Source organism: Podarcis muralis, chromosome 15 (assembly GCF_964188315.1).
Source record: "Podarcis muralis chromosome 15, rPodMur119.hap1.1, whole genome shotgun sequence".
NCBI classification, from domain to species: Eukaryota; Metazoa; Chordata; class Lepidosauria; order Squamata; family Lacertidae; genus Podarcis; species Podarcis muralis.
Window position 1 is genome coordinate 42,916,655 of NC_135669.1, and position 23,557 is coordinate 42,940,211.

At 51.0% G+C, this 23,557-nt stretch overlaps 1 protein-coding gene across 6 annotated transcripts in view; it reads right to left on the reverse strand.

Moving 5' to 3' along the window:
• Positions 1 to 23,557, reverse strand: part of SPECC1 (sperm antigen with calponin homology and coiled-coil domains 1) — a 109,402-nt gene that overhangs the window by 18,980 nt on the left and 66,865 nt on the right. For 3 of the 6 annotated variants that reach the window (XM_028707580.2, XM_028707585.2, XM_028707583.2), the window contains 5 exons: positions 14,452 to 14,597; positions 12,884 to 12,984; positions 9,081 to 9,162; positions 4,951 to 5,104; positions 4,043 to 4,145 (listed from right to left, as the gene is read on the reverse strand). In XM_028707580.2, the coding sequence (XP_028563413.2) occupies positions 4,043 to 4,145; positions 4,951 to 5,104; positions 9,081 to 9,162; positions 12,884 to 12,984; positions 14,452 to 14,597 (586 nt within the window). Of the gene's footprint in view, positions 1 to 4,042; positions 4,146 to 4,950; positions 5,105 to 9,080; positions 9,163 to 12,883; positions 12,985 to 14,451; positions 14,598 to 17,946; positions 19,974 to 21,046; positions 21,294 to 23,557 lie in introns of those variants that run through there. The other 3 variants (XM_077919781.1, XR_003703835.2, XM_028707586.2) reach the window with 3 other exon arrangements.

Consider the following 23,557-nt stretch of genomic DNA (forward strand, 5'->3'; position numbering starts at 1 on the left):
TACCGCTTGATCCCTAGGTTAGGGCTGTTGTCTTCTAAGATAAGAAGCTGGATTTGGATGATTTTGGCCCCATGACAAATTGCTCCTCTTCGTCGGATCAACAACAGCCGGAGCACTTAAATCATGACCCGACTGCTAATGATGTGATTAATGAGGACGGAGGCTAATGAGACTAAGAGCGAGGAGACAAGAGCAAAGAACAGGAGTTATTAGTCCACCAGCAGCGCGGAGCCTGGGGGCTGCCCCCTCCCTGTTGCTCGCAGGCGTCAGTTTCTCAGCAAGAGAGATTAAGCTTAGGGGTCTGGCGGGGGGGCGGGGGGAGAGAGAAACATGGCTCCATCAACACCCACAGATCTGCTTCCACGAAATGAATTATTTGGGTCTCTGGCATAGAGGGGAATTCGGAGCTGGAGAGGCGTCAAGACGTCACGTCACTGGCCGTAATGTCAACAGGGTGAAGGAGACGAGAAGAGCAGCTTGTGGCATCAGGAAGAGGCCTCAGGCCTGCCCAGTGGGGTTGCCCTGGGCTCCACGCCAGAGACCAGGAGCGGGGCTCACGTGGAAGCCAAAGGCTCTGCTATCAAAAGCAGGAAATCCCTTGCTGTAACTGACGCCGTGTCGTAGGCTGCTTTCAACGTTTTACGTACGCATCTGGGTATGGTGGAGTTGTCACAACAGGGCCGGACAGATCTGTTTCCGTTTTTCTCTGAACTGCAGTCTGAGAAGGGACCCCAAGAATCATCTAGTCCAACCCCTGCAATGCTGCTGTCCCACACGGGGATCGAACCTGCAGCCTTGACGTCATCAACACCAGGCTCTAACCAACTGAGCTATCCAGTTGGTTAGTCGGCGAATTCTCTGAAAAACCCTTACAAGATGCAGTCCGGATAAAGCCATCCGGACATAAGAATGCAAAAGGGGCCTGGATGCTGGATGAGGCCAAAGGGGGCCTGTCTAGTCCTGTCTCCTGTTCCCACAGTGGCTGGACCTGAGCCCCACAGCAGCGCTTTCTCCCCACATGCAGTTCTCAGCAGCTGATGCTAAGCGGCATTATTGCCTCCTGACAGTGGAGGCAGAATATCATCCTTCTTCACGCAGCGCCATGGTTCAACTGTGGAACTCCCTCCCACAGGAGAACAGAATAGAATTTATTATTTATACCTGCCCATCTGGCTGGGTTTCCCCAGCCACTCTGGGCGGCTTCCAACAAAGTATTAAAATACAGTGGTCTGTTAAACATTAAAAGCTTCCCTACAGAGGGCTGCCTTCAGATGTCTTCTAAAAGTCTGGTAGTTGTTCTCTTTGACATCTGATGGGAGGGTGTTCCACAGGGCAGGTGCCACCACCGAGAAGGCCCTCTGCCTGGTGGCAGAGGCAGTGAGGGCAGCCAAACTGGATGGCTTTGCAAGAGGATCAGACAAATTCATGGCTCTGCTCTGCCTCCACAGTTGAAGGCTGTGATGCTTCCGAATCCCATCTGCTGGAAACCACGGGCATCTGGTCGGCCATGTTGAATGGTTTCTTTAAATATTAAGGTTCATTATTGTTTCACAGGATGTATATCTCTTTAAAGGCCAGAGCAAATATCATGACCTAGTTTTACAGCTGTGAAGCAGTATAGCAGGTGCTGTTAAAAGTTGTGTTAATTAAGCTGTGTCAGCAATTGGGTATAGTATATAAAGAGCACATAACTGACAATGTTTCCCTTTTTTAAAGGGAAATTCCCTTATTCCAAATAGGATTCCTCGCAAGAAAAGGGAAAAGTTGACAGCTATGAAAGAGCAGCGTGTACCTCTCTCAGTACCCTGGTGAATGGATGGGTCGTACATATAAATTTAATGTAAGAGGAGTTTTTGTTTTTGTAATTAAAGCCAAGCAAAATATATTTTTGCGTTTCTTCATTGTTTCCTAAACGTGTGGTCTCCCCAGCACGCTTTTTGCAGCGCAATTAATCTGCTAAATACGCAACAGGCCACTGTGAGAGCAGGGTGCTTGGCTAGACGGATCCAGCAGGCTCTTCTCGTGGTTTGATGTTCTTAAAATGAACAAGTCCGTCAGCTCGCTTTGGGGGAATGCATAAGCTGTGCAGCACAACCGCCCCTCCTCATGGGCTCAGTGCTCCCCCTAATAGCCACCACCACCACCACCTCCTCACAGAGAGCTTTGTCCTGCCAGGGGAAGAAGGCAAACGTGTGGCGTTTGTTTGATGCTCTGAAGATAACAGAGGCAGGAAGAGAAAGATCTATAAAATAAATGCCTCGCTGAAGTTTCGGCCAACAATTACAGATGCCGCCGCCTTGTTAGAGAGGGTTGGGCAGCTGCCGCAGGAACCGCAGGGATCCCTCCGAGAGCCAAAATTAAAAATAAACCAAAGGAATTCTGCTGTCCTTTGAACCAAGGGGACGTGTGTGTGTGTGTGTGTGTGTGTGTGTGTGTGTGTGTGTGTGTGTGTGTGTTTTGGACTGGAGAGGTGGGTGGTTGTTTTTTGAAGCGAGAGACGAAGGGCGCTTTCCAGATTGTCGGTATTTTGGGGCAGGATTCAATCACACGCTGGCAAGTTTGTGTCGCGCAGTTGCTGCTGATCGGGAGGTCTTGCGCAACAAACCTGCTCCCCCCCGCACTAAAAGCAACCAAAACCACCGGACGCTTGGATAGGCGCTTGCTTTGAGGCAAGGTCTCATCTAAGTTCCCCGCAGAGTTATGGGAACACGTGCCTCCTTAAATAGGTGCCTGATCTCTGTGCAAAGAAGTCAGGGTGTGTGGGCAGGAAACAGGCCAGGCACTAGGAATCTGTCAGGGATTCTTCAGCTGAGATTTCTGCACTGCGGGGGGTTGGACTAGATGACCCCTGGGGTCCCTTCCAGCTCTACTGTGATTCTATTCCAAGTAAGCACAGCAACGAACGAGGCCAGCAGTGTCCTGCCTCGCCTGCTCCGAGACAGGGCACTCTACTGCGCAGCCTGCAAAATGTGTTGAAATGCATTAATTCTACAAATGCTGCTTTAAACAGGCAGGCTGGTGACCCACTGTAAACTTGGGGGAAGGAGCCAAACTGTTGTAGTGGAGTGATTGGGAACCTCTGCTTTTAATGCAGAAGGTCCCAGGTTCAAACAGCAGTGGGGCAGAGCTAGGAATTACTCCCTGCCGGAAGCCCTGGAGCTGCCAGTCAGTGTGGGCACTGCTGAGCTAGTTCGCCCAGAGCCTCATTGGCTGCCAGGGCGTAATCCACATTTATCTTTTGCCTTGCTCTTTCCAAGCACAAGGTCTGTGCTTAAAAGCTCTGTGTTCGAGAGTGGGTTTCCCCCCATAGCTCAGTGGGAGAGCACCTGCTTTGCATGCAGACAGTCTCGGGTTCAATCCTGACACTTCCGGGCAGGTCTGGGAGAGAACTCCTGTTGGGAAGCCCTGGAGAGCCGCTGCCAGCCAGTGTCGACAATACCAAGCTGGTTGGATCAAGGGTCTGATTACGGCAGCTTCCTACATAAACCAGCTCTTAATTCAGAATCACGAGGACGGGAAACTTGATTTTTAGGGGGAAGCGATTCCCATGTTGCCAAGGGAATCGGCGTTTGCTGGAGAAAGAGGGTGCACATATTGTCTGAGGAGCAAAGGGAAAGATACTCCATGCCCCCCCCCAATTGCAGACTCCAAACTGAGGTCCAGCGCCGAGGGCCTTCTCAGTAGTGGCACCCACCCTGTGGAACGCCCTCCCACCAGATGCCAAAGAGAAAAATAATTACCAAACTTTTAGAAGACATCTGAAGGCAGCCCTCTTTAGGGAAGCTTTTAATGTTCAATAGGTTATTGTATCTTAGTGTTTTGTTGGAAGCCACCCAGAGTGGCTGGGGGAAACTCAGCCAGATGGGCGGGGTATAAATAAATAAACAACAACAACAACAACAACAACAACAACAATAATAATAATTAGCACCCAGAAGGAAAGTGCTTGGCTGCTGCCACAGTTGTCTTTTGGGCAAAATGATCCCTTTGTGACAAGCAAACACCTCAGCCACCCACGCAAGCAAGCCGCCCGTTTACTTACTGGGTACCCCTCTGTTTTCTTCTGACACCATTTCAGCAGGGCGTTCCTCTTGGAGCCGCCGTACTCCCTCGCCAAAGCGGCCAAAGGGTCCTTCCTCTCCACGCTGGAACCAGGAAGAGGAAAAAGTTTTGTTAACGATCCTCCCCTGTTACTCCGCTTGGACTGCTCCGCTCTGAAAAGGGGCCAGGGATGGCTGCCATCCCCATGTGCCCCCCACACCGAAAAACACACGCCATACACTCAACCTGGCAGAAATGGCACCAATGTTGGGGAACTGGTGGCCAATTTATGCATTTGCTATAAGGAAAATGCACAGAGAGGGGAAATGTGACAGGTTCCTATTTTAGCCAGCTGTGCCCTCTTTGGGAGAGTCCATCATGCCCTCCCCATCCCCAAAATGGCCATGCCCACCACTGAGCATGCTCAGTCCTACGCTGCTAAAATCGGCCATGTGGGCCATCTGCTTTGCACTTTATGATTTGGTGGCGTTTTAATAGCTTTATGTATTACAAATAAACAAATAGGTGCCACCAGGTGTTGAACAGGTGACATCTGAGTTGAGGCTGCAGAGCTCGATCGGTAGAGCATGAGGCCCTTAATCTCAGGGCTGTGGGTTCAAGCCCCACGTGGTGTGAAAGATTCTTGCATTTCAAGGGGTTGGGCTAGATAACGGCACGCATGAGAGGCATTGGCTCAGTGGCAGAGCACCGGCACTACATGCCAGATGTCCCCGGTTCAGTCCCTGGCAGCCTCTCTAGGCATGGCTGGGGGGGAAACCCGGCCTGAAACCCTGGGGGCCTCTGCCAGCCAGTGTAGGCAATATAGGGCCTAATGGCCTGGCTCAGGCAAAGGCCGCCTTCATTGCCCCCTTCCTTTCTCTCTTTCAGCTCAGCTTCCGTTTCGCTTACCTGAGCTTGCTGGGGGGTTTCAGGCCGCTGTGGGTGGAGGTGAGCATTCTGCCGGAGAAGGACATGGAGGGCGGTTTGCTCAGGGACTCCAGCGAGGGGCTTTTGCGGAGAAAGTGGTCTGGCTTCAGGTCCTCACTTCTCCCTTTCAGCAAGTCTTGGCGGGGAGAGGAGAGAGACAAGGAACCGTCATTTGCAAACATGATGCCTCTTGGGGGGGGGGGGCTGCTGGTGTATGCCTGGCGGCAGGGCTCTCCTTCCTTGTTTAAGCAGAGGGCCACCGGTTGGGGGTTCTTTGTGATTCCTGCCTTGGGGGGGGGTCACTTCCCACTACAATTCTGTGATTCTATGACAGGGAGCAGCAACCTTTTTCAACAGGGGGCCGGTCCACCGTCCCTCGGACCTTGTGGGGGGCCGGACTATATTTTGAAAAAAATATATGAACGAATTCCTATGCCCCACAAATAACCCAGAGATGCATTTTAAATAAAAGCACACATTCTACTCAGGTAAAAACACACTGATTCCTGGACTGTCCGTGGGCCGGATTGAGAAGGCGATTGGGCCGCATCCGGCCCCCAGGCCTTGGGTTGCCTACCCAAGTTCTACGAGCTGATTTCAAGAACACTCCTATGTCCTCCACACACACACACCCTGCAAAGAGGAGGGTCTCCCTCCAAACAGCCCCCACCACTCAGGGCTTTGGCGCATAGAGCACTCATCATGTGTGAACCCAAGCTTGCCTTTTCCTGCTCAGAGACAACCCCTTTTCTACAGCAAAGAAGTAAACGCAGAGAAATGTTTTTTTCTGCTGCTGCAAAGCTTAGCCGTAAGCTCTCTCTCTCGCACACTTTTTGCCGTGCCGGCTGGGGTCTGATGGAAGTTGCAGCGCAGAACGCCTGGCGGGCACCAGGTTGGCGGTGGCTGGCCTTGCAGCAAGGGCTGCAGGAGGGAAGTGAAGACCACGCAACGTTCAGGCCCAGGGGGGGCTTGAGTTTGCAATACAGGAAGCAACGACTGAGGAGCATTAGAGGACTTAACAAAAGGACGTCACACATCCTGCTGTCTTATGGCTGTTCCAGTAAACAGGAGTCCCCCCACCTCTGCCCACCCCACGAGAGATCCCTGGCTCAGATCCTCCCCGGCCATTTACTCCACGGCTGCAGCAAGGAGACGCCTGCGGTCTCCCTCTGCTCCTCTTCTGCTGTGTCTGACTATCTGCTCAATTAAGGTAATGGCTGTTCTGCAACTGCAGGAAGATCCAGGAAACGACACCCTTTTTAATGACCCTCGTGGCAGCTCTGGGGAAAAAAGTCTCCCCTGCATGTAGAGCAAGGCACCTTCCTTTTTTTTCTTCCCCAGGTTCTTTGGTTCCTCATTTTAAAAAGCTGCTTCTCTAAAAAAGCAACCAATGCCGTCCCAAGGAAAACTGGGCGTGCGGAGAACTGCTGGAGGGATTGGTTGCTGCCAGTGCCGTTGGACAAGGGGCAGAGGGGAAGTGGAGAATACTGACATAGGTGGGCCGGTTGTGTAAGTCAGTGTAAAAACCACGAGGGTAAGAACGACGTCACAAGAGCAGCGGGCAGAGGAGGCCCGTCTAGTCCACGATGGCCAACCAGATGCCACAGCAGTAATCCCCGGAAGCTGACCCTGAGTGCAGCAGCAACTCCTTCCCAGCTTGAGATTCCCCAGTATACTGCCTCCAAGAGGGGAGGTAGCACATTGCCATCGCGGCCAGCAGCCAGCCACAGCTTCATCCTCCACCGTGAATTTGCGATTCTATGATTCTAAACCTCTTTCAAAGCGACCCAGGTTGGTGGGCCAAGCTGCCTCGGGTGGGAGAAACCGGACACCCGCAAGGAACAGCCCCCACAAGCAGGGCCTGGGCGCAACAGCGCTCTCCGCACTCTGGTGATTCCCAACAACCGGGATTTAGAGGCATTAATGCCTTCGAGAGTGAAGGTAGAACATACGGTAACCATTGGGGGGAGTGTCTAAGTAAAATAGGAGTTCCTGCAAACCAGAAGTCTGCCAGTCCTGCCATGAAGTTGAAGAGAGGCAACGAATAATCTGCATGTGATTGCGCATTCCCACAGGGCGCCGGACCCCAAAGTGACCCTAAAATGTCACTAGAAGGGAAGAATGGGGGCAGGGCGGGGCGGGACACTTTACAAGGGTCCTGCCGACGTTCATGGGGTCTGAAACATAACCCCTGGGGGGCAGAAAGGATTGCCTGTAATCCCCCGCATGTTCACTCAAAAATGGAGAATCTTGCTGCTGCCTGTAAGAGTGGATCGATCCCTCATACTGACGGCTGCAGTCTCCTAGTTAGAAAAGAAGAAGAGATTCACAACGCAATAAGGTGGGGAGCCTGTGGTCCTCTACAGGGCTTCTCGGCCTCCACATCCCATCAGCCCTGACTTAGGTAACCGGGAGAGGAACTCATTTGCACTCAGAAAAGATCACTCCTAAAATCAGCAGAACGTCCCAATGGCGCTCGGTGGGACTTGATAAGAAACGCTTCAGCTACAGGGCTGCAAGGTTCTCTTTCCGCACTGCAAAAAGAGATATGTGACTCTTAATTGCGAATTACTTGCAAGCTTGTTCCGCCCAGACACATGTACGCATTTTGGCCTGCGACTCTATTCGGTTTTAAGATTTGTCATTTGTTGTTTGTGACCTACGACTCTGAATAAATGAATAAAATGACTTTTCTTTTATCCGCCCTGAGTCTTCCAACATTCGGCCTCATTAGCTGTCCCCCTAAATCCCAGCGTTGCCAAAGTGTGTGTGGCCGGCCGGCCTTTGCGCTGTCAGTGCCTTTTGAGGCTGATGCTCTTTTCAGCAGATGACACCCACATAACGCAGGGGATTCAAATGTCTTTGGACAAGGGGAGCTTGGGCTGCTGTCAGATCGCTGAAGAACCCCACGGGCTATTGCTGTTCTCTCAAGAGGAGCCGGGAGGCGCTGGGGGTGGGGAAGCGGACCCCCCCCCCTACACACACGCGGCCTGGGAGGTTGGCTGGCTGTGACTCATCCTTCCGAGCCACGGCACTGCCCGGCGGGCATCGAGGGAGGGAAAGCGCAGAGAAAAAGGAAGGAACTGCATGGGGAGGGAGTCTAAGCGCCCCTGATCATGTCAGGCTCAAAACCAGTCGCCCATCTCAGTGGCAAGAGGTGGGACACACACACACACACACACACACACACACACGCAGTAACAACTAAGAAAGTCGGCCCCTCTACTCTGGCTGGGGCTGGCAGGGTGGAAAACAGGGAGCTGAACAGTAGGTGGCGCCGGAACCAATGGCAGGTGGAGGCAATTGGCTCTCATTTTGCACCCAGCATCCTTAATAATAATAATAATAATAATAATAATAAGTTTTATTTATATCCCACCCTCCCCACCCAAGACTGGGCTCAGGGCAGCTAACACCAGATTTAAGCAATAGATTGCAATACAACTTAAAAAACAAGATTAAAATACAACATTAAAATGCAGCCTCATTTCAGCAGAAACTCAAAAACTTTTTTGGGGATGAAAACGTCAAGTCTTCACCAAGGCTAACTATCCAGACTGGTCCTATGCGGGCCAGAAAAAAGCCAGGGAAGTCCCCAAATAGGAGTTCCATCACAGAAGGAGAAAGGAAAAAAGGAAAGAGGGGGAGGGGATCACGTTGATTCCAAGCCAAAGGCCAGGCGGAACAACTCTGTCTTACAGGCCCTGCAGAAAGAAATCAGATCCCGCAGGGCCCTGGTCTCATGAGACAGAGCGTTCCACCAGGCCAGGGCCATAGCTGAAAAGGCCCTGGCTCTGGCTGAGGCTAATCTGACTTCCTCAGGGCCCGGGACCTCTAGGGTGTTGCTATTTATGGACCTTAAGGTCCTCTGTGGGGCATACTAGGAGAGGCAGTCCCGTAGGTACGAGGGTCCTAAGCCGTGATGGGTTCTGCAAGGAGAAATGCTGAGATAGAGAAGGAAGCCACCCCCTGAGCTGGTTGCGAGTAGAAAGGCAGGGCGATTGGGGCTGGTTGAAGGTAGGCTGGTGGGGAACTGGCCCGTGGTAGCACCTGATATTAGAAGGTGGAGGTGTTGCATCCAGAAGGCCTTGCTTGCTATTTTTACAACTCACCTGCCAAAGGAAGCTCTGGAAGATCAGCGTGCTTGGAAAATGCCTTCCCAGAGGGCTTTGGGTTGCTGAAGGTGGAGTGTCTCTGCAACCAAAAGAGAGAGAGAAACGACCACAGAATTTAGCCGGTTACACGGCTGGTTAAACCACACATCTGCAAAGACAGAAGGTATGTAGCCCCAGGAGAAGGAAGCTCCCATCTGGTTGCTGTCAAGACACATTCAGCCAATTTCTGCTCTGAATCGGGAGGTGGGGGAGAATATGCCCCCAGGGATATGTGTGGGGCTTGTTTCATGGAAACACAGAACAGGCACAGAGGGGTGATTGGGGGGAGGGATGGAGAGCCTCCCCTCTGGGGAAAGGTTGCAGCATTTGGGGCTTTTTCGTGTAGAGAAGAGGCAGGTAAGAGGGGACATGAGAGAAGTTGGCAAAATTATGCACAGCACAGAGAAAGTGGAGAGAGGAAAGCTTTTCTCTCTGCCCTAACACGAGAACATCACTGGACACCCATTGAAGATGGATGTTGGGAGGTCCAGGACAAAATAAAATAAAATAAAATAAAATAAAATAAAATAAAATAAAATAAAATAAAATAAAATAAAATAAAATAAAATAAAATAAAATAAAATAAAATAAAATAAAATAAAATAAAATAAAATAAAATAAAATAAAATAAAATAAAATAAAATAAAATAAAATAAAATAAAATAAAATAAAATAAAATAAAATAAAATAAAATAAAATAAAATAAAATAAAATAAAATAAAATAAAATAAAATAAAATAAAATAAAATAAAATAAAATAAAATAAAATAAAATAAAATAAAATAAAATAAAATAAAATAAAATAAAATAAAATAAAATAAAATAAAATAAAATAAAATAAAATAAAATAAAATAAAATAAAATAAAATAAAATAAAATAAAATAAAATAAAATAAAATAAAATAAAATAAAATAAAATAAAATAAAATAAAAAAATAAAACAAAATAATAATTAATAATAATAATAATTAATAATAATTAATAATAATTAATAATAATAATTAATAATAATAATTTATATCCCACCCATCTCCCTGGCCTTCCACTCTGCCACTCTGAGCAGCTTCCAACAAAATATTAAACCATAATTAATCAAACATTAAAACCTTCCCTAAACAGGGCTGCCTTCAGATGTCTTCTAAAAGACTTCTTCACACAGATTCATGGAGGAGAAGGGCCATCAGTGATGATGGCTACACTCTGCCTCCTCGGTTTGAGGCAGCCATGCTTCTGAATACCAATTGCTGGAAACTGCAGGAGGGGAGAGAGGGCTCTTGAACTCAGGTCCCGCTGTTTCCCATGAAGGGCACCTGGTTGGCCAAGGTGAGAGAGAGCAGGATGCTGGACTAGAGAGATGGGCCACTGGTCTAAACCAGCCGCCGGGCCACTAATGTTGTTGGGCTGCACAAAAATGTAAAAAACCAAAAACCTCACAAGGCCTTTTGAAAACAACTCCTGCACATCACACGAGTCATTTTTCTTTTTTTCCCCCTAGGCAGAGAATTTGGATTCCCTCAGGATTCTAGTTTCCTGTCTTGTTTGAAAACTGGATGATAGCCAGTCCAGTGTGCGCCTTGATAGACCCCAATTGTTATTATTATTAACTGTGCCTGGATAGCTCAGTTGGTTAGAGTGTGGTGCTGGTAACACCAAGGTTGCAGGTTCAATCTGCATATGAGACGGTTGCATATATCCCGCATCGCAGGGGGTTGGACTTGATGATCCTCAGGGTCCCTTCCAACTCTATGATTTATTATTTTATTTTATTTGTTATTAAATTTGTAAAGCACCCTATACCCGTAGATCCCACCTTGGTGTCCCACCTTTTCCTCCAGGGAGCTCAAGGTGGCATACATGGGTCTCCCTCTCCTCTATTACTCCCTGGAAAAGACCCTGATGTTGGGAAAGATGGAGGGCACAAGGAGAAGGGGATGACAGAGGACGAGATGGTGGGACAGTGTTCTCAAAGCTACCAGCATGAGTTTGACCAAACTGCGGGAGGCAGTGGAAGACAGGAGTGCCCGGCGTGCTCTGGTCCGTGGGGTCACGAAGAGTCGGACACAACTAAACAACAACAACTCCTCTATTAACCCCCACAACAACCCTGCGAGGTGGGTGAGGCTGAGAGGCAGGCAGTGTTCCAAGATCACCACCAGTGAAAGTTTCGTGGCCGAGTGGGGATTTGAACCCTCGTCTCCTGCATCCGGCACTCTTAAGCACTGCACCACAGTGGCTTGCGTGGTCCGAAGCCCCTCCAAACTGAAGCAGAAGAGCTCCTTTCGGGGTTATCCTCACGCTGGACATCAGCCAGCATCCTGGGGGTGCTGCAAAGATGGCAGGCCGACGAAAAGGGAGAGGAGCTGGCCCCTTGCAGCTTCCTGGGGCTGCCTCTGCAAAAAACGCAGCCCCAAAACTGGGCGGTGGAACCTGCTCGAATGGAGCACCTGTCTTGGGTGGGGAGGAAGGGAGTCTCCCCTCCTGCTTCCATTGTTTCATAAATTACCGGTTCCTCCAGATGGACCACTCTGGAAAACACCACCCTAAGCTAGTTGCTATATCACCCTAGGTGCTCAGGGATGGGCGGACGATTCCCGAAGAGGGAGAAGGCAGCAAGGGAGAGGGGAGGGTGTGCCTCTGCATGATCACCTGAGGATGAGCAGTTAGTAAAGAAAGAACAGAAACACGGAGGGCAGGGAGAACACAGAGTGTCTGCAGGAGGTCACCGATCTTAATCGCGTGTCAGGAGAGGCAGGGCAAAGGGCCGCAGCCCAGCAGTGGAGCATTTGCATTAGATGAAAACAGGGCTGCAGGTTCGATCCCCGGCAACTCTGGGCAAGGGCTGGGAAAGAGACTCCCTGTCTGAAGCCCTGGAAAGCTGCTGCCAGTCAGTGCAGGCAATAGCTGGATGGATCAATGGTATAAGGCAGCTTCCTGGGGTCCGACTAATCTTTCCCTTCCATCTCAGCTAAACCTAAAGAAACTCTGCTAAACTTGAACTCAGAAGGAGCAGGGCGGGGATCACGCTTAATTTTTTTAGGGGAAGAGACACAACTCAGGGTCCGCCTGCCCCAACACATCACGGCATTTATCTGCCTGAGTCTGTACAAAACTCAATTGAAGAAACAAACCCGAAGGAGCAGCGAAGGAAGACGAACGTTTAAAACCTTTTTAAAAACCTTGAGGGTGGGAGGATTTTTGAAAAAGGTCAGACTGGAAATAGATTTAGAGTTGAAAACTGAACCCACCTCCCCACTGCATTTCAGGGGGTTGGACTAGATGACTCTTCGGGCCCCTTTGAACGGAGGGGACTTTGGTTCTTGGCCTGGCTCTCTCTTCCCGACTTCTGCATATCTCTCTGCACGCGCCCCAAGGTTTTGGCCCCTGCCCTCCCCATCACCGCCCACGCCCTGAGCATTTATTGTTTATTAGGGCTCTGGGGAGCAGGGCGGGGGGAGATCAAAACCAGATCGTTGTTATTATTTGGAAGACGGCCCCAAAAGTGACCTCCGCTGCTGGATTCCGAGAGGCGGTCAGAAGGGGGGGTGGCTTTTTGCTGGGGCCCACCAAGGGCTTCGCTTTGATCTGCCGGTATTTGGTGCCTTTGCAGAAAAGAAACAAACAGATCCATTTCCCCTTCCTGGTGGCGACGTGCTGAACCCCCCCCCCCCAAATCTCTCTCTTCCCCTGCCATAAAAGGCTCCCTGAAGTCCGTCCAGCACCCAAAGACCACAAAGGAAGGGAGGGGGCTGCTTCTTCTGTACCTGGATGGGCGAGACGGCAGCTGCTGGAGCTGTCCTGGTGGGAATGCCGCTGAGGGGGCTCCGGGAGACCTTGTGGACAGGAACGCTTTGCCCCGGACCACCTGCGAGGGAAGAGAAAGCAGCCGGTTGGTCTTTGTGGAAGGGCAGAGGAACTGCTGCTGGATCGGGTCAAAAGGGGACCCGCCAAGTCCAGCACCCGGTTCTCACTGTGGCTGACGAGGGGCTGGTGTTGGTTGCTGCCATCGCTGATGGCAAGTGAGGTCTAATGGAGAGTGAGGGCAGTGGGGTGATGTAAATGGGCCTAAGAAGAGGCGGCCTTGCTGGACCAGGCCTAATGGGGTCCATCTAGGCTGGCAGCCTGCCCTCACTGTGGCCAACCAGAGCTAGGGCTACATGCTGCCATCGCTGATGGCAAGTGAGGTCTAATGGAGAGTGAGGGCAGCGTGACATAAATGGCTGCAGGAAGGGCCTGGCTGCTGGATCAGGCCAAAGGAGGCCCCTTCTGGGCCAGCATCCAGCGCTCACGGTGGCTAACTGGATTTGGCTGCACGCTGCCATCACTGATGGCAAGTGAAGTCAAATGGCGAGTGAGGGCAGCAAGATATAAATGGACGCCAGATATAAATCAGGCCCAAGAAGGCCAATCTAGGCCAGGATCCTGTCCTCAATGTGGCCAACTAGGTGCCAGCTAGGCCTAGGGCTACATGCTGCCATCACTGATGGTAAGTGAGGTCTAATGGAAGGCAGTGTGTTATAAATGGCTGCAGGAAGAGTCTGGCTGCTGGGTCAGGCCGAACGAGGCCTATCTGGGTCAGCATTCTGTCTTCACACAGGCCAATTAGGTGCCCCAATGGACAGGCTGTAAGTAGGACCAGAGTTCAACCAGCGCTCTGCCCGCTTGTGATTCCCAATTAGTGATATTCAGGGGCGTTCAGTGGCTAGCAGCCATCAACAGCCTTATCCTTAGGCATGGATTTGCCCAACCCCTTTTCAAGTCACCCCAACAGTCCTGTAATGCCCGACTGCAGGATTCCCAGAAGCAACTGGCTGTCCCCTGTTGGAAGCAGGGAAGCTGGTCTGATCCAGCGGCACTCCTTGTTTTCAGTCTAAAACGTAAGGTTTGACTTGGCATATATAGGAAGGGTTGCAGCCCAGCAGCAGAGCATCTGTTGGCATGCACGTCTCGGGTTCCATCTACGCCATTGAAACAGCCCGGCTGCTGGATCAGGCCAAAGGGGGCCCCTCAAGTCCAGCACCCTGTTTTCCCAGTGGCCAACCAGATGCCCATTATGGGAAGCCCACAAGCAGGATTTTAGCGCAACTGCAGGAGTCTCCCCTCCTGATTAGCCCTGCATTTTAATCGCCATTTCGCACTGTTTTAAAATGCTGTTTTGCCGCATGCATAGTGCTGCACAGAGCCCTGACATGTCAAGAGATGGTGCATGTATAAAGGCATTTGCAAACAAATCCATACAGGGAATACGAATGAGAGCTGGGTGGGGCGCAAGAAGACAATTTGTCAGAGAAATAAGAGACCCTCAGCTCCGTGGCGTTTGGGGGTTTATTACCTGGGCACCCCAAGTCGAACGACTTGATCAATGATTTGACGGTAGCCAGGGACTCGGGGGGCGTCGGCGACGCGCGGCTGACGGAGACCCCCTGCCAGCGGCTGGCAGGATCTGCCTCGACTGCGTCCATCACCTCAATGGTTGGCCTGGAAGGAAGAGATGAGAGGGAGGTGAGAGAGAGGAATCCTCTAGATCTGCTGGAGTCCCTGAGCGGAAACCCTGGTGGGGTGGGTGTGAAAAAGCACAGGCCCTGGGATTTTGCCTGCGTTTGTCTGTATTTTAAACTCCTTCCTGCCTCCTGGAATCATCGAGTTGTACAGTTGGGAGGGACCCCCAAAGGTCATCTAGCCCAACCCCCTCACAATCCTGAAACGATATGGGGAAACAAATGTGCAGCTGTCTTTAGAAAACTGCACATCTCTGGATTTTGTGATGCAGTTCTTCAAATGGAACAAAATGGGGTAATGTGGGGAACCTTTGGCCCTCCAGATCTTGCTGAACTAGAACTCCCATCACTGACATTGGCCATGCTTGCTGGAGCTGCTGGGAGTCGCAGCGCAGCAACATCAGGGCGCCAAAGGTTCCCCACTCGTGTGTCCGGGTGAAAACAGCATACAAAAATGCATTACGTTGGGGGGAATTGCTTGCAAAATCAAAAGGTGTCTATACTGGGAGAAATATTCCCTAAAAATGATGAAGGGTTTTCAAGAGGATTTGGAAAAAGCGAACAGCAAATGGATGCAGGAGTGTGGCAGAATGAACTGAAGGAGGAGAAAAAAGAGAGACTGAAATTGACAAGATTGGCCCATCCTTATACCAACACTGACCCGCTGACAAAGATAATGTAAAAGCAATGCAGAATAATGAGGACAGAGATAAAGTAAAAGCGCTATAAAATAACAACAAGGGTGACAGAAATAATGTAAAAGCACTGTCGAATAACGTTAAGGAGGACAGAGATAATGCAAAAGCTCAATATTGTCATCATTTCTTGCTGTATTTCCCCCCCAACTTTATAATTTGCTGCCGGCAAAAGGAACATCAACTGCCAAAGCAGGACTGAAGAGCCACGGTCTACCCGCTTGATATGCAGTGGAAGAGAGTTCCAAAGGTTAGGAGGTGCCTGATTCCCACACTGTGGAGAATGGACTTCCTGATAAGAGGGCATCTGCAACTAGATCATGCCTGACAGATGGCCGTCCAACCTCTGCTGGAAAACTTCCAAGGAAGGAGAGACCACCACCTTCCAAGGGAGACCGTTCCACAGTTGAACAGCTCTTACTGTCAGAAAGTTCTTCCTGCTGTTTAGCCAGAACTCCTTTCTTGTCACTTGGGTTTGGGTCCTCCCCTCCAAAGCGAGAAAACAAGATTGCTCCATATTCCAAGCGACAGCCCTTGAGATATCGGAAGGTGCATTTCATGCTATTTTCTAAGAGGTGGAGAGGACCAGCTGTTCTGTCCCCCTGTTCCCCAAACAACTTATCCACATTAACGAGAAGTATAATTATTATGGTACCCCTTGAAAACCAACAAACTTAAGGTCTTTTGGAGTGGTCGATTTTTGAGACTCGTGGCTGCAGCGGTTGCTTCCCCATTAATAACGTTTTTAAATGTGACTCGCCACCTGCGATGCAATTTATGTGGATGCAGGAAAGGGGATATGATGACAACAGGCACACGAGACGGATGAAAGACCATCAGATTCTGCGCTGAATGAGCTTCTCTTTTCTCCTCGTGAGACCCATTCTCTCTCTTTCCCTCCCCCTGGCACCCAGTCCATTCCCAAACAGCTGCGTGGCTTTAGCTGGGTTATTAATAGGCACTGAATACTTTGGGATGGGTGGGGAGGTGTACATGGAGGGGGTTCTCTCTCTTCCACCCCCCTTTTGGCATCCCAGCCTTGTCTCGGCAGCACAAGAGCCCCTGGGAAGCGGGGGCAAGGAACGGCAGGCCGAGGTGGGGGGGTTTTGCTCACAGCTCAATGGAGGCACTGTCTGCGGGTGAACAGCGCCTGACCTGTCCCTTGCCAAGTGCCCAGATTTTGTGCCAAAGCTACGGGGAGGGCAGCGAGAGGGGCAAAAAGTCCCCTGGGGACTGATCGCCCTAGTCCTGGCCTGATCCAATACAGGGTGCGGAAAGAACAGAGTTTAGGAACAAGGGACATCCGCTAGGATTTTTTCAGTTTCGCTTTTTAGCAGACTGGAGTGGCGTGCTTCCGGCTCCTGCGTCCGAGGGGCAGCAGCTGGGCTGGGGTTTTGTTAACAGGGCACAAAAGGCCAAGCAGAGGCCAGATTCTGCAGGAGGGCAGCGGAGCAGGGGAATGAGGATGGGGGGTTCCAGCCAGCCTTCTGGCGGTTCCCTCGCTGTGAGAAGCCAAGTTACAGGGAACCAGGCAGAGGGCCTTCTCGGTGGTGGCGCCCGCCCTGTGGAACGCCCTCCCACCAAATGTCAAAGAGAAAAACAACTACCAGACTTTTAGAAGACGTCTGAAGGCAGCCCTGTTTAGGGAAGCTTTTAATGTTTAATAGGTTATTGTATTTTAATATTCTGTTGGAAGCCACCCAGAGTGGCTGGGGAAACTCAGCCAGATGGGCAGGGTATAAATAAATTATTATTATTATTATTATTATTATTATTATTATTATTATTATTGCCCCTTGGGGCTGTGCCCCCGGCCAGAGGAGAAAGGGGCCTTGGGAGCAACAATGGCACAGGGTTTGCTCAGGTGGGGAATGCCAGAATTGTACTGTTGGGAGGGACCCAATGGATAATCCAGCCCGGCCCCTTGTGATGATAAAATGAGGACAAAGTTGTTTTTAAGCATTTCCCGAGGAGGCGGCCGGCTAAACACCAATCTGCTGAGATGGCCTTTGCTTTTCCAGACATTTTGGACCCCAGTTCCCATCAACCCCAGGTGACACAGCCCTGTTTCGGACGACACCTCCTATCACCCCCTGCCCAAGTGGCCATGTCTGGACCTGGGGCGGGTAGGAGTTGTGGACCTAAAATATCTGGAGCTCATCAGGTTGGAGACCCCAAAACCCTTCTACTGGATTCGAAGGGCTACTGGGGATGAATGCACAGGTGGCTATTCCCTATGCATACTGCAAAAAAAGAGCAGGCGCTCACACAGAACAGAAGCTTTTCTCCAGCAGATGTGACAAAAAGCCTGTCTATTCCAGGACCCAGTTTCCCCCAGTGCCTCCTGGAAAACACACAGACATGGAACTTGGAGGCAAGGCCTGCCTCTCTCACCGTTGCTCCCCAGCCAATGGTCTTCAGAGGTAGACTGCCTTGGGAGTTGGAGGCTTCACGTAAACAGCGGTACAGCCTTACCGCGCAGCTAGCCAGCATCACCTGTGTGGATACGCTCGCCAGGTAGAAATCTACACACACACACGGGAGATCCGCTGTGATCACATCTACGTTTAAGGAAGGCGCAGCAAGTATTTTAAACCGACAAAGGTATAGAGAGAAGAGGCGGAGAAGGGCACCTGGCTGCCAGTCGCAGATTTATTTGCAGTTTTGTACACGTTTGTTGAAATATTAGTCTCCCTCCCTCTCTTACACACAGACATACATTCACGTGGCTCAGCAAATTGTCACCGTTACCCGGTTCAAGCATGTTTACAAGTATGGAAGTCAAGTGGTCCGATCGCAGAGCATTCCCGAATTGCACACCAGTGTCTGCAGGTGGGATCTGCCCCACGGCGGGTGCACTTGTGGGTTTCCCCACCACCCATGAGAGGAGGTTGTGGGCCTCCAGGCTTGACCTCAGTGCTTCTGATCAAGCAAAGTGTCTGAAGTTCGTATGTGTGGCACAATCTCAGCAGAGACCTGCTGGGATCCCAGTGTTCCTCTGCACCCCAATGCCTTCTGCAAAACTACGCAAGGGCACGAGGGGTGCGAGGCTGGAAGTTTACCTCCCCTTGCTGTTATTGATCTGGAGTGTTTGCAACCCGCTCCTCAGCCCGAAAGCTGAGTGGCTTACATACAGACAATCAAGGTGAGAGATGAGTCCCTGCCTGCAGGCGCACGGTCGCGGCACAAAAGGAAAATGCGACGGGAAGAGAAGAGGAAAGAAGAAGCGAATCTTCAAGTTAAACGGCACTTCTTACAAGAAACCGGCTGGAAGGGAATTTCACAACATTCTACCTCCCGGGGACTTGTGAGAGGGGCTACAATGACAAGGCGGCGGGAGGAAACAAGCCAAGGACCCCTGGGAGGGGAAAGTAACGAGAGAAGACACTGTTCATCCATGCTCTTTCTTGCATCTCTGGGGCTGGAGGGCTAAATGGCTCCGATCCAGATTTGGCTCAGAGGCTGGCCGCGGCCGACCCTCAAAGTCTACTTGTGCAAATTTCTCAGCAAATGTTCTGCAAGAACGCAGAGACAGGACATTTCAGGATGAGCGTCGGTCATGCCACAGACTTCCCCTGAGTAAAGATTCTGAGGAATAAAATAAAACAAAACGTGGACTTCCGATTGCCTTCACAAGGGATAGATGGGACCACCCTTTTGCCGGCTCAGTAGAGAGGACTCCCTGTAGAGTCGTGGGGTCCAGGGATCCACCAGCTTGGCGCTTTTGGTCTGGGGGGGGAAAGGAGCCATTTTCCTGGGCTGAAACACCAGCGACGCAAGCCCAACGTTTTAAAAGCGTTCTTGTAATCCAAAAGGATGGCTTCAAGTTGGAGAGACCCACAGCTCCCCCCTGCAAGTCAGGAGAATTCAAGCAGATTCCAAATTTGCAACGGGGGGAGAAGTGGGGGCGCAGGAAGACGGCTCTGTAGTGCAGCTACCGAGGGCATCCTCGCTTGACCCTCACTGCCCTCTGCCCTTTCTTCTTTCCTGCCTTCAGATCTCAGGAGAAGCAGCAGCGAGTGGTCTGCAGAACATAGGCTGCAGAACAGCAAATGGGTTTCTGGGTTTCAAGTCGTGCACTGCCACCTAGTGGCTGGTCCCTGTCATTGGACATTGAGGAAGCATCCAGGCAGGTGAAGATGGCCAGGTGATGGATGGGCAACACTCAGCCCCACCGGACGGACATTTGCTCCGTGCTCCGTGTGGACAGTTGCCGTGGCAAACCAGGAACAAAGAGGTACGTGCGGCGGCAGGTCGTTCTCAGCGGAGAACCTCAAGTGTGCAGATTAGCAGCTCTTTCCTGTGTCCGGAGCTGGGTCGTTTTAAAAACCTCGAAGCATCAGAATGCGAAACTGGGGGCCTGCAGCAACCCCGAAACTTCAGCTTTCTCACATATTGCTTTCACGTAGCCTTCAGGGAGAATAAATCTCCCCCTTAAAAAGTTAGGTTTCGGAGAGGAAAAATAGACAGAAAACACGTAGGAATGAAGGTCTAGGGGAAATCATTTTGCTGTAAGTGCTCAGATGTTTCTTTCCCGGTTTAAAACCCTGTATTCTTCACCCACGTTTTCAAGGAGGAGCTGTTACATGTGGCGGTCCTGAGCCCCTGGGCTGGGCGGTGTGTTTCATCCAGGGCTCGGCTAATTGACTGGGATCAGAGATCTGTGGAAAGAGAAAGGGAGACCAAAGGTGGGCTTTAAGGGATGCGGAGTCCAAAAAAATGGATGAATTGAAACCCCCCACGCCTGAAAAGTATACTGAGCCAGGCCACTGGCGCATCAAGCTCACGCAGCGTTGCCTCCATTGAGGATGAGATGTCAGTGGACTCCCTCCTTCCACCAGCCCCAGCCAGCATGCCCAGTGGTCAGGGATGATGGGAACTGGAGTCCAACAATGTCCAGAAGGCCCATGCATTCCGCGTTTAGCTCCCATTGTCCCTGACCCTGTTGCCTGACGGGAACCGGGAGTCGCCTGTGGCAGGGGGAACCATTCTCCAGGCGACCAGGCTGGGAAGTGCTTGCAAACTGGAGGGGGTTGGTCTTCATCCCACAGCCCCTTTTCAGACCATTCATGGGAAATCAGAGGCAGACGGGAGCAACGATTTGCTGCTGTTGACTAAAAACTTTGCTTTTTGCAAGGCAGCACTGAGGCCCATTTTTCGCATGAGGGAGGAGTAGTTGTGTGGGTTGCTGAGACAGAATACACACAACTTCCCTCCCTGGATTTCGAACAATTTTTTTTTTAATTGTCAGCTTCTCGGCCCTCCTTGGAAAAGTTCTCATCGCCTCCGACAATGGTCAAGACTCCTGCCAAAATAAGAGCCTTTGACTCTGCCCAGTTTTTTGTACCATTATCCGTTTGGTGTTTAAAGGCCTAAACGACTCAGGCCCCAAATATCTTCATAGACGGCCTCTTTCCCTACAGAGCCTCTTGGTAGTTCCCCCACCCTCAGCGAGGCCTTCTCTGGAATGGCCCCCAAGCTGGGGAACTCCTTCCCCACAGAGGTGGCGCCTGGCCCCTTCACTGCACAGCCTTTGGGGAATGTCGAAGACACGCCTCTTTTGCTCTGGCTATTGACACGTGAGGTATCACCTTATTTTTATGGCTGCAAGTTGTTTTAAATTGCTTTTAAGGCACCCCTGGGCCTTCGGGTGAAAATGACGCAATAAATAAATGATTAATAGTAAATAATAACCCACACCACTGTTGAACCCAATCACGCCTGCGAAACAAACCTCTTCTCCGCTCCAGACAGGCTCCTCTGAAACTGTGATCAAGAGGGAGACGGGGGGGGGGGTGTTAAACAAGGGGGCTCCCCTCCCCGCCCCCCATTTTGGGGAGCGACTGTTAAAAGCGAGAGCCCGGCAGCCTTCTCAAGCCTCTGCAAGACGGGACAGCCGCGACACACATGGAACGGGACGTGAGGGGGAGACACCAGCGGACGAGGGGACTTAGTACACACACAGAGCGCAAAGCTGGACTCTAGAAGAGAGAAAGGGAGGTTAAAAAAGCAACGAAAGCAAACAAATGGAAATAAAATTGTTAAAGCACAATGCAGCCTTCGGGGCGTGTGCAAAGAGCAAAAAAAAAATGTGGGAAGGAAGAGGCTTGTTAGGGCTGGGAGAAGGCGTGAGGGGTGGGTTTTTTGCCCTTTGCACCGCCAGAGAACCTCTTACCTTCAGTTCAGGTGTGCTTTGGAGACCTCGGGGGTTTGCGCTCTGTATCCTCTCCGGGAACGAAAGGGAATGTGAGAGTGAAAGTGGCAGAGAGAAAGGGGGGCTGGTGTTGTTGTGGGAAAGAAGTCGGAAGGAAGTCAAAGGACAAGCTGGAAGGGCAGGCGGTTTGCTGCCTGGGGCGAAGGGCACAATGACAGCACCCCCACAGAGAGGCCGACAGGAGCGGCAGCTCAGTTTTACCCTGACGCAGGTGGCAAGACAGCGTCCTCCACTGCCCTTGAGGTGCCGGAGGCTAGTTTTGGGGGGCCAGGACAGGCTGTGTAGACTGAGGACCTCAGCTTTCCTTCACAAAAAGAAAAAGCAAGCTGCTAGTCCCTATGGATGGGCAGAGATATTCTTGAAAGCACGCGGAGGGGGTCAGAGGAAAGGAGGTTCAGAGCCTTCATACCTCTCTTCACTCCAGAATTATGCCAATTATGCAAAATAAATTATGCAAATTTGCACCGCCAAGTCCTGCCGCAGAGCTGAGGTTTCTAGCTGTATCGCTGTCTGCGGAGGACAAATAACTGCCCCCCTCCAACACACGCCCAGAGATACAGTAGGCTGATCTGCCCCACAAAGGGCGGGGGGGGGGGCAGACCCACTGCAACGCGTAATGAATAAGGTTACGGACTGAAAAAAGTCGGCAGAATCAGGGTGGTTTCGGCGCTGCTGGCTGCTTGGCGGTTCCACTGCGCAATCAAATTTGCGATACGACAAGGAAGCTGGACAGAGGCGGGGAAAGTGGGGAGAACACCGAGCGAAACAGACAAGAGAGGCAGGCTGATAAAGCGAGACTCCTTCAACAGAAAACACGCCCTTTGGGAGAACCAGGTTAGGCTTGAGGGGTTTTTTTTAGAGATAGTTCCTCATCTCATGTTTTCCATATCATGGACCTGGCAGGAAAAACCGTCTGCATCTCCTGACCTGGAAACGCTGGAGAAGGAACAGGTCTGAACAGGAGTGCATCCAGCGGACAGACACATCGCATTTCCGTTGTGTGTGCATATCTGTGCGTGTGTGAAAGGGCAACAGATTGCTTGCAGCTGCGGTTTTCTGCTTAGCAGTGACCCCTGCATTGCAGGGGGTTGGATTCGATGACCCTTTGGGTTCCTTTGAACACTGCAATTCTATGACTCCAAGACCTGCTGGGTCAGACCAAAGGCCCAGGCCAGGGTTTCTCTAACTTGGGTCATCAGCTGTGGTTGGACTACAACTCCCATCATCCCTAGCTATTAGGACCCGTGATCAGGGATGATGGGAGTTGTGGTCCCACAACAGGCGGGGGACCAAAGTCTGAGAAACCCTGGCCTAGACCAACTGCAGCAAACAAGGGCTGAAGGCAGCAGCCCTCATTTGTGGGGGCTCTTCAGAAACCTGCAATCAAGGATAGAGTGCCTCTGATCCTGGAAGATCAACGCAGCCAATCAGGCCAAACCGCCACTGAAAAGACCTCGCCTTCGCCTTCACAGATCTGTCAGGTCCCCTTGCAACGCACCCCCCACCTCAGTAACACGTTTGAATGAAGTGTAGCTGACTCCCAAGGTAGACAAGAGGTAAGTCTCCCTCTTTCGTACACACACTCTAAAAAACGTCAATTGCCAACATTCTGCCACATGCTGGTGTGACCCAAGAAATTGCAGTTGGAAGCGCCACGGAGAACTGAAGATAAACCTGCCCTTCAGATCAACTGAAGATAAACCTTCACCAGAGACGCGCCCCCCCCCCCCACGGTTTCCCTTAGGAACAAGTTCCCCTTCACGCCAGCAAAGGAAGAGGGTCCTCAGCTGACCCCCGGCTGCTGTTCGCTCTTCAAATTAACCAAATGAACAACCTTAAAAAAATGTGTTCCTGCAGGAAATGGAAGTTCGTCCTCAGGGTGTTTTGTATACCGGAAACCCTTGCTCACTTTTGCACGCATCCCACTCGCCATGACGACGGGCATTTTGCTTGCGTATGCGGGACGGGAGGAACAAGTGGGACCGGATCATGAGCAGGGTGAGACCCTCTGGACTGTGGAGCCCATCAAAC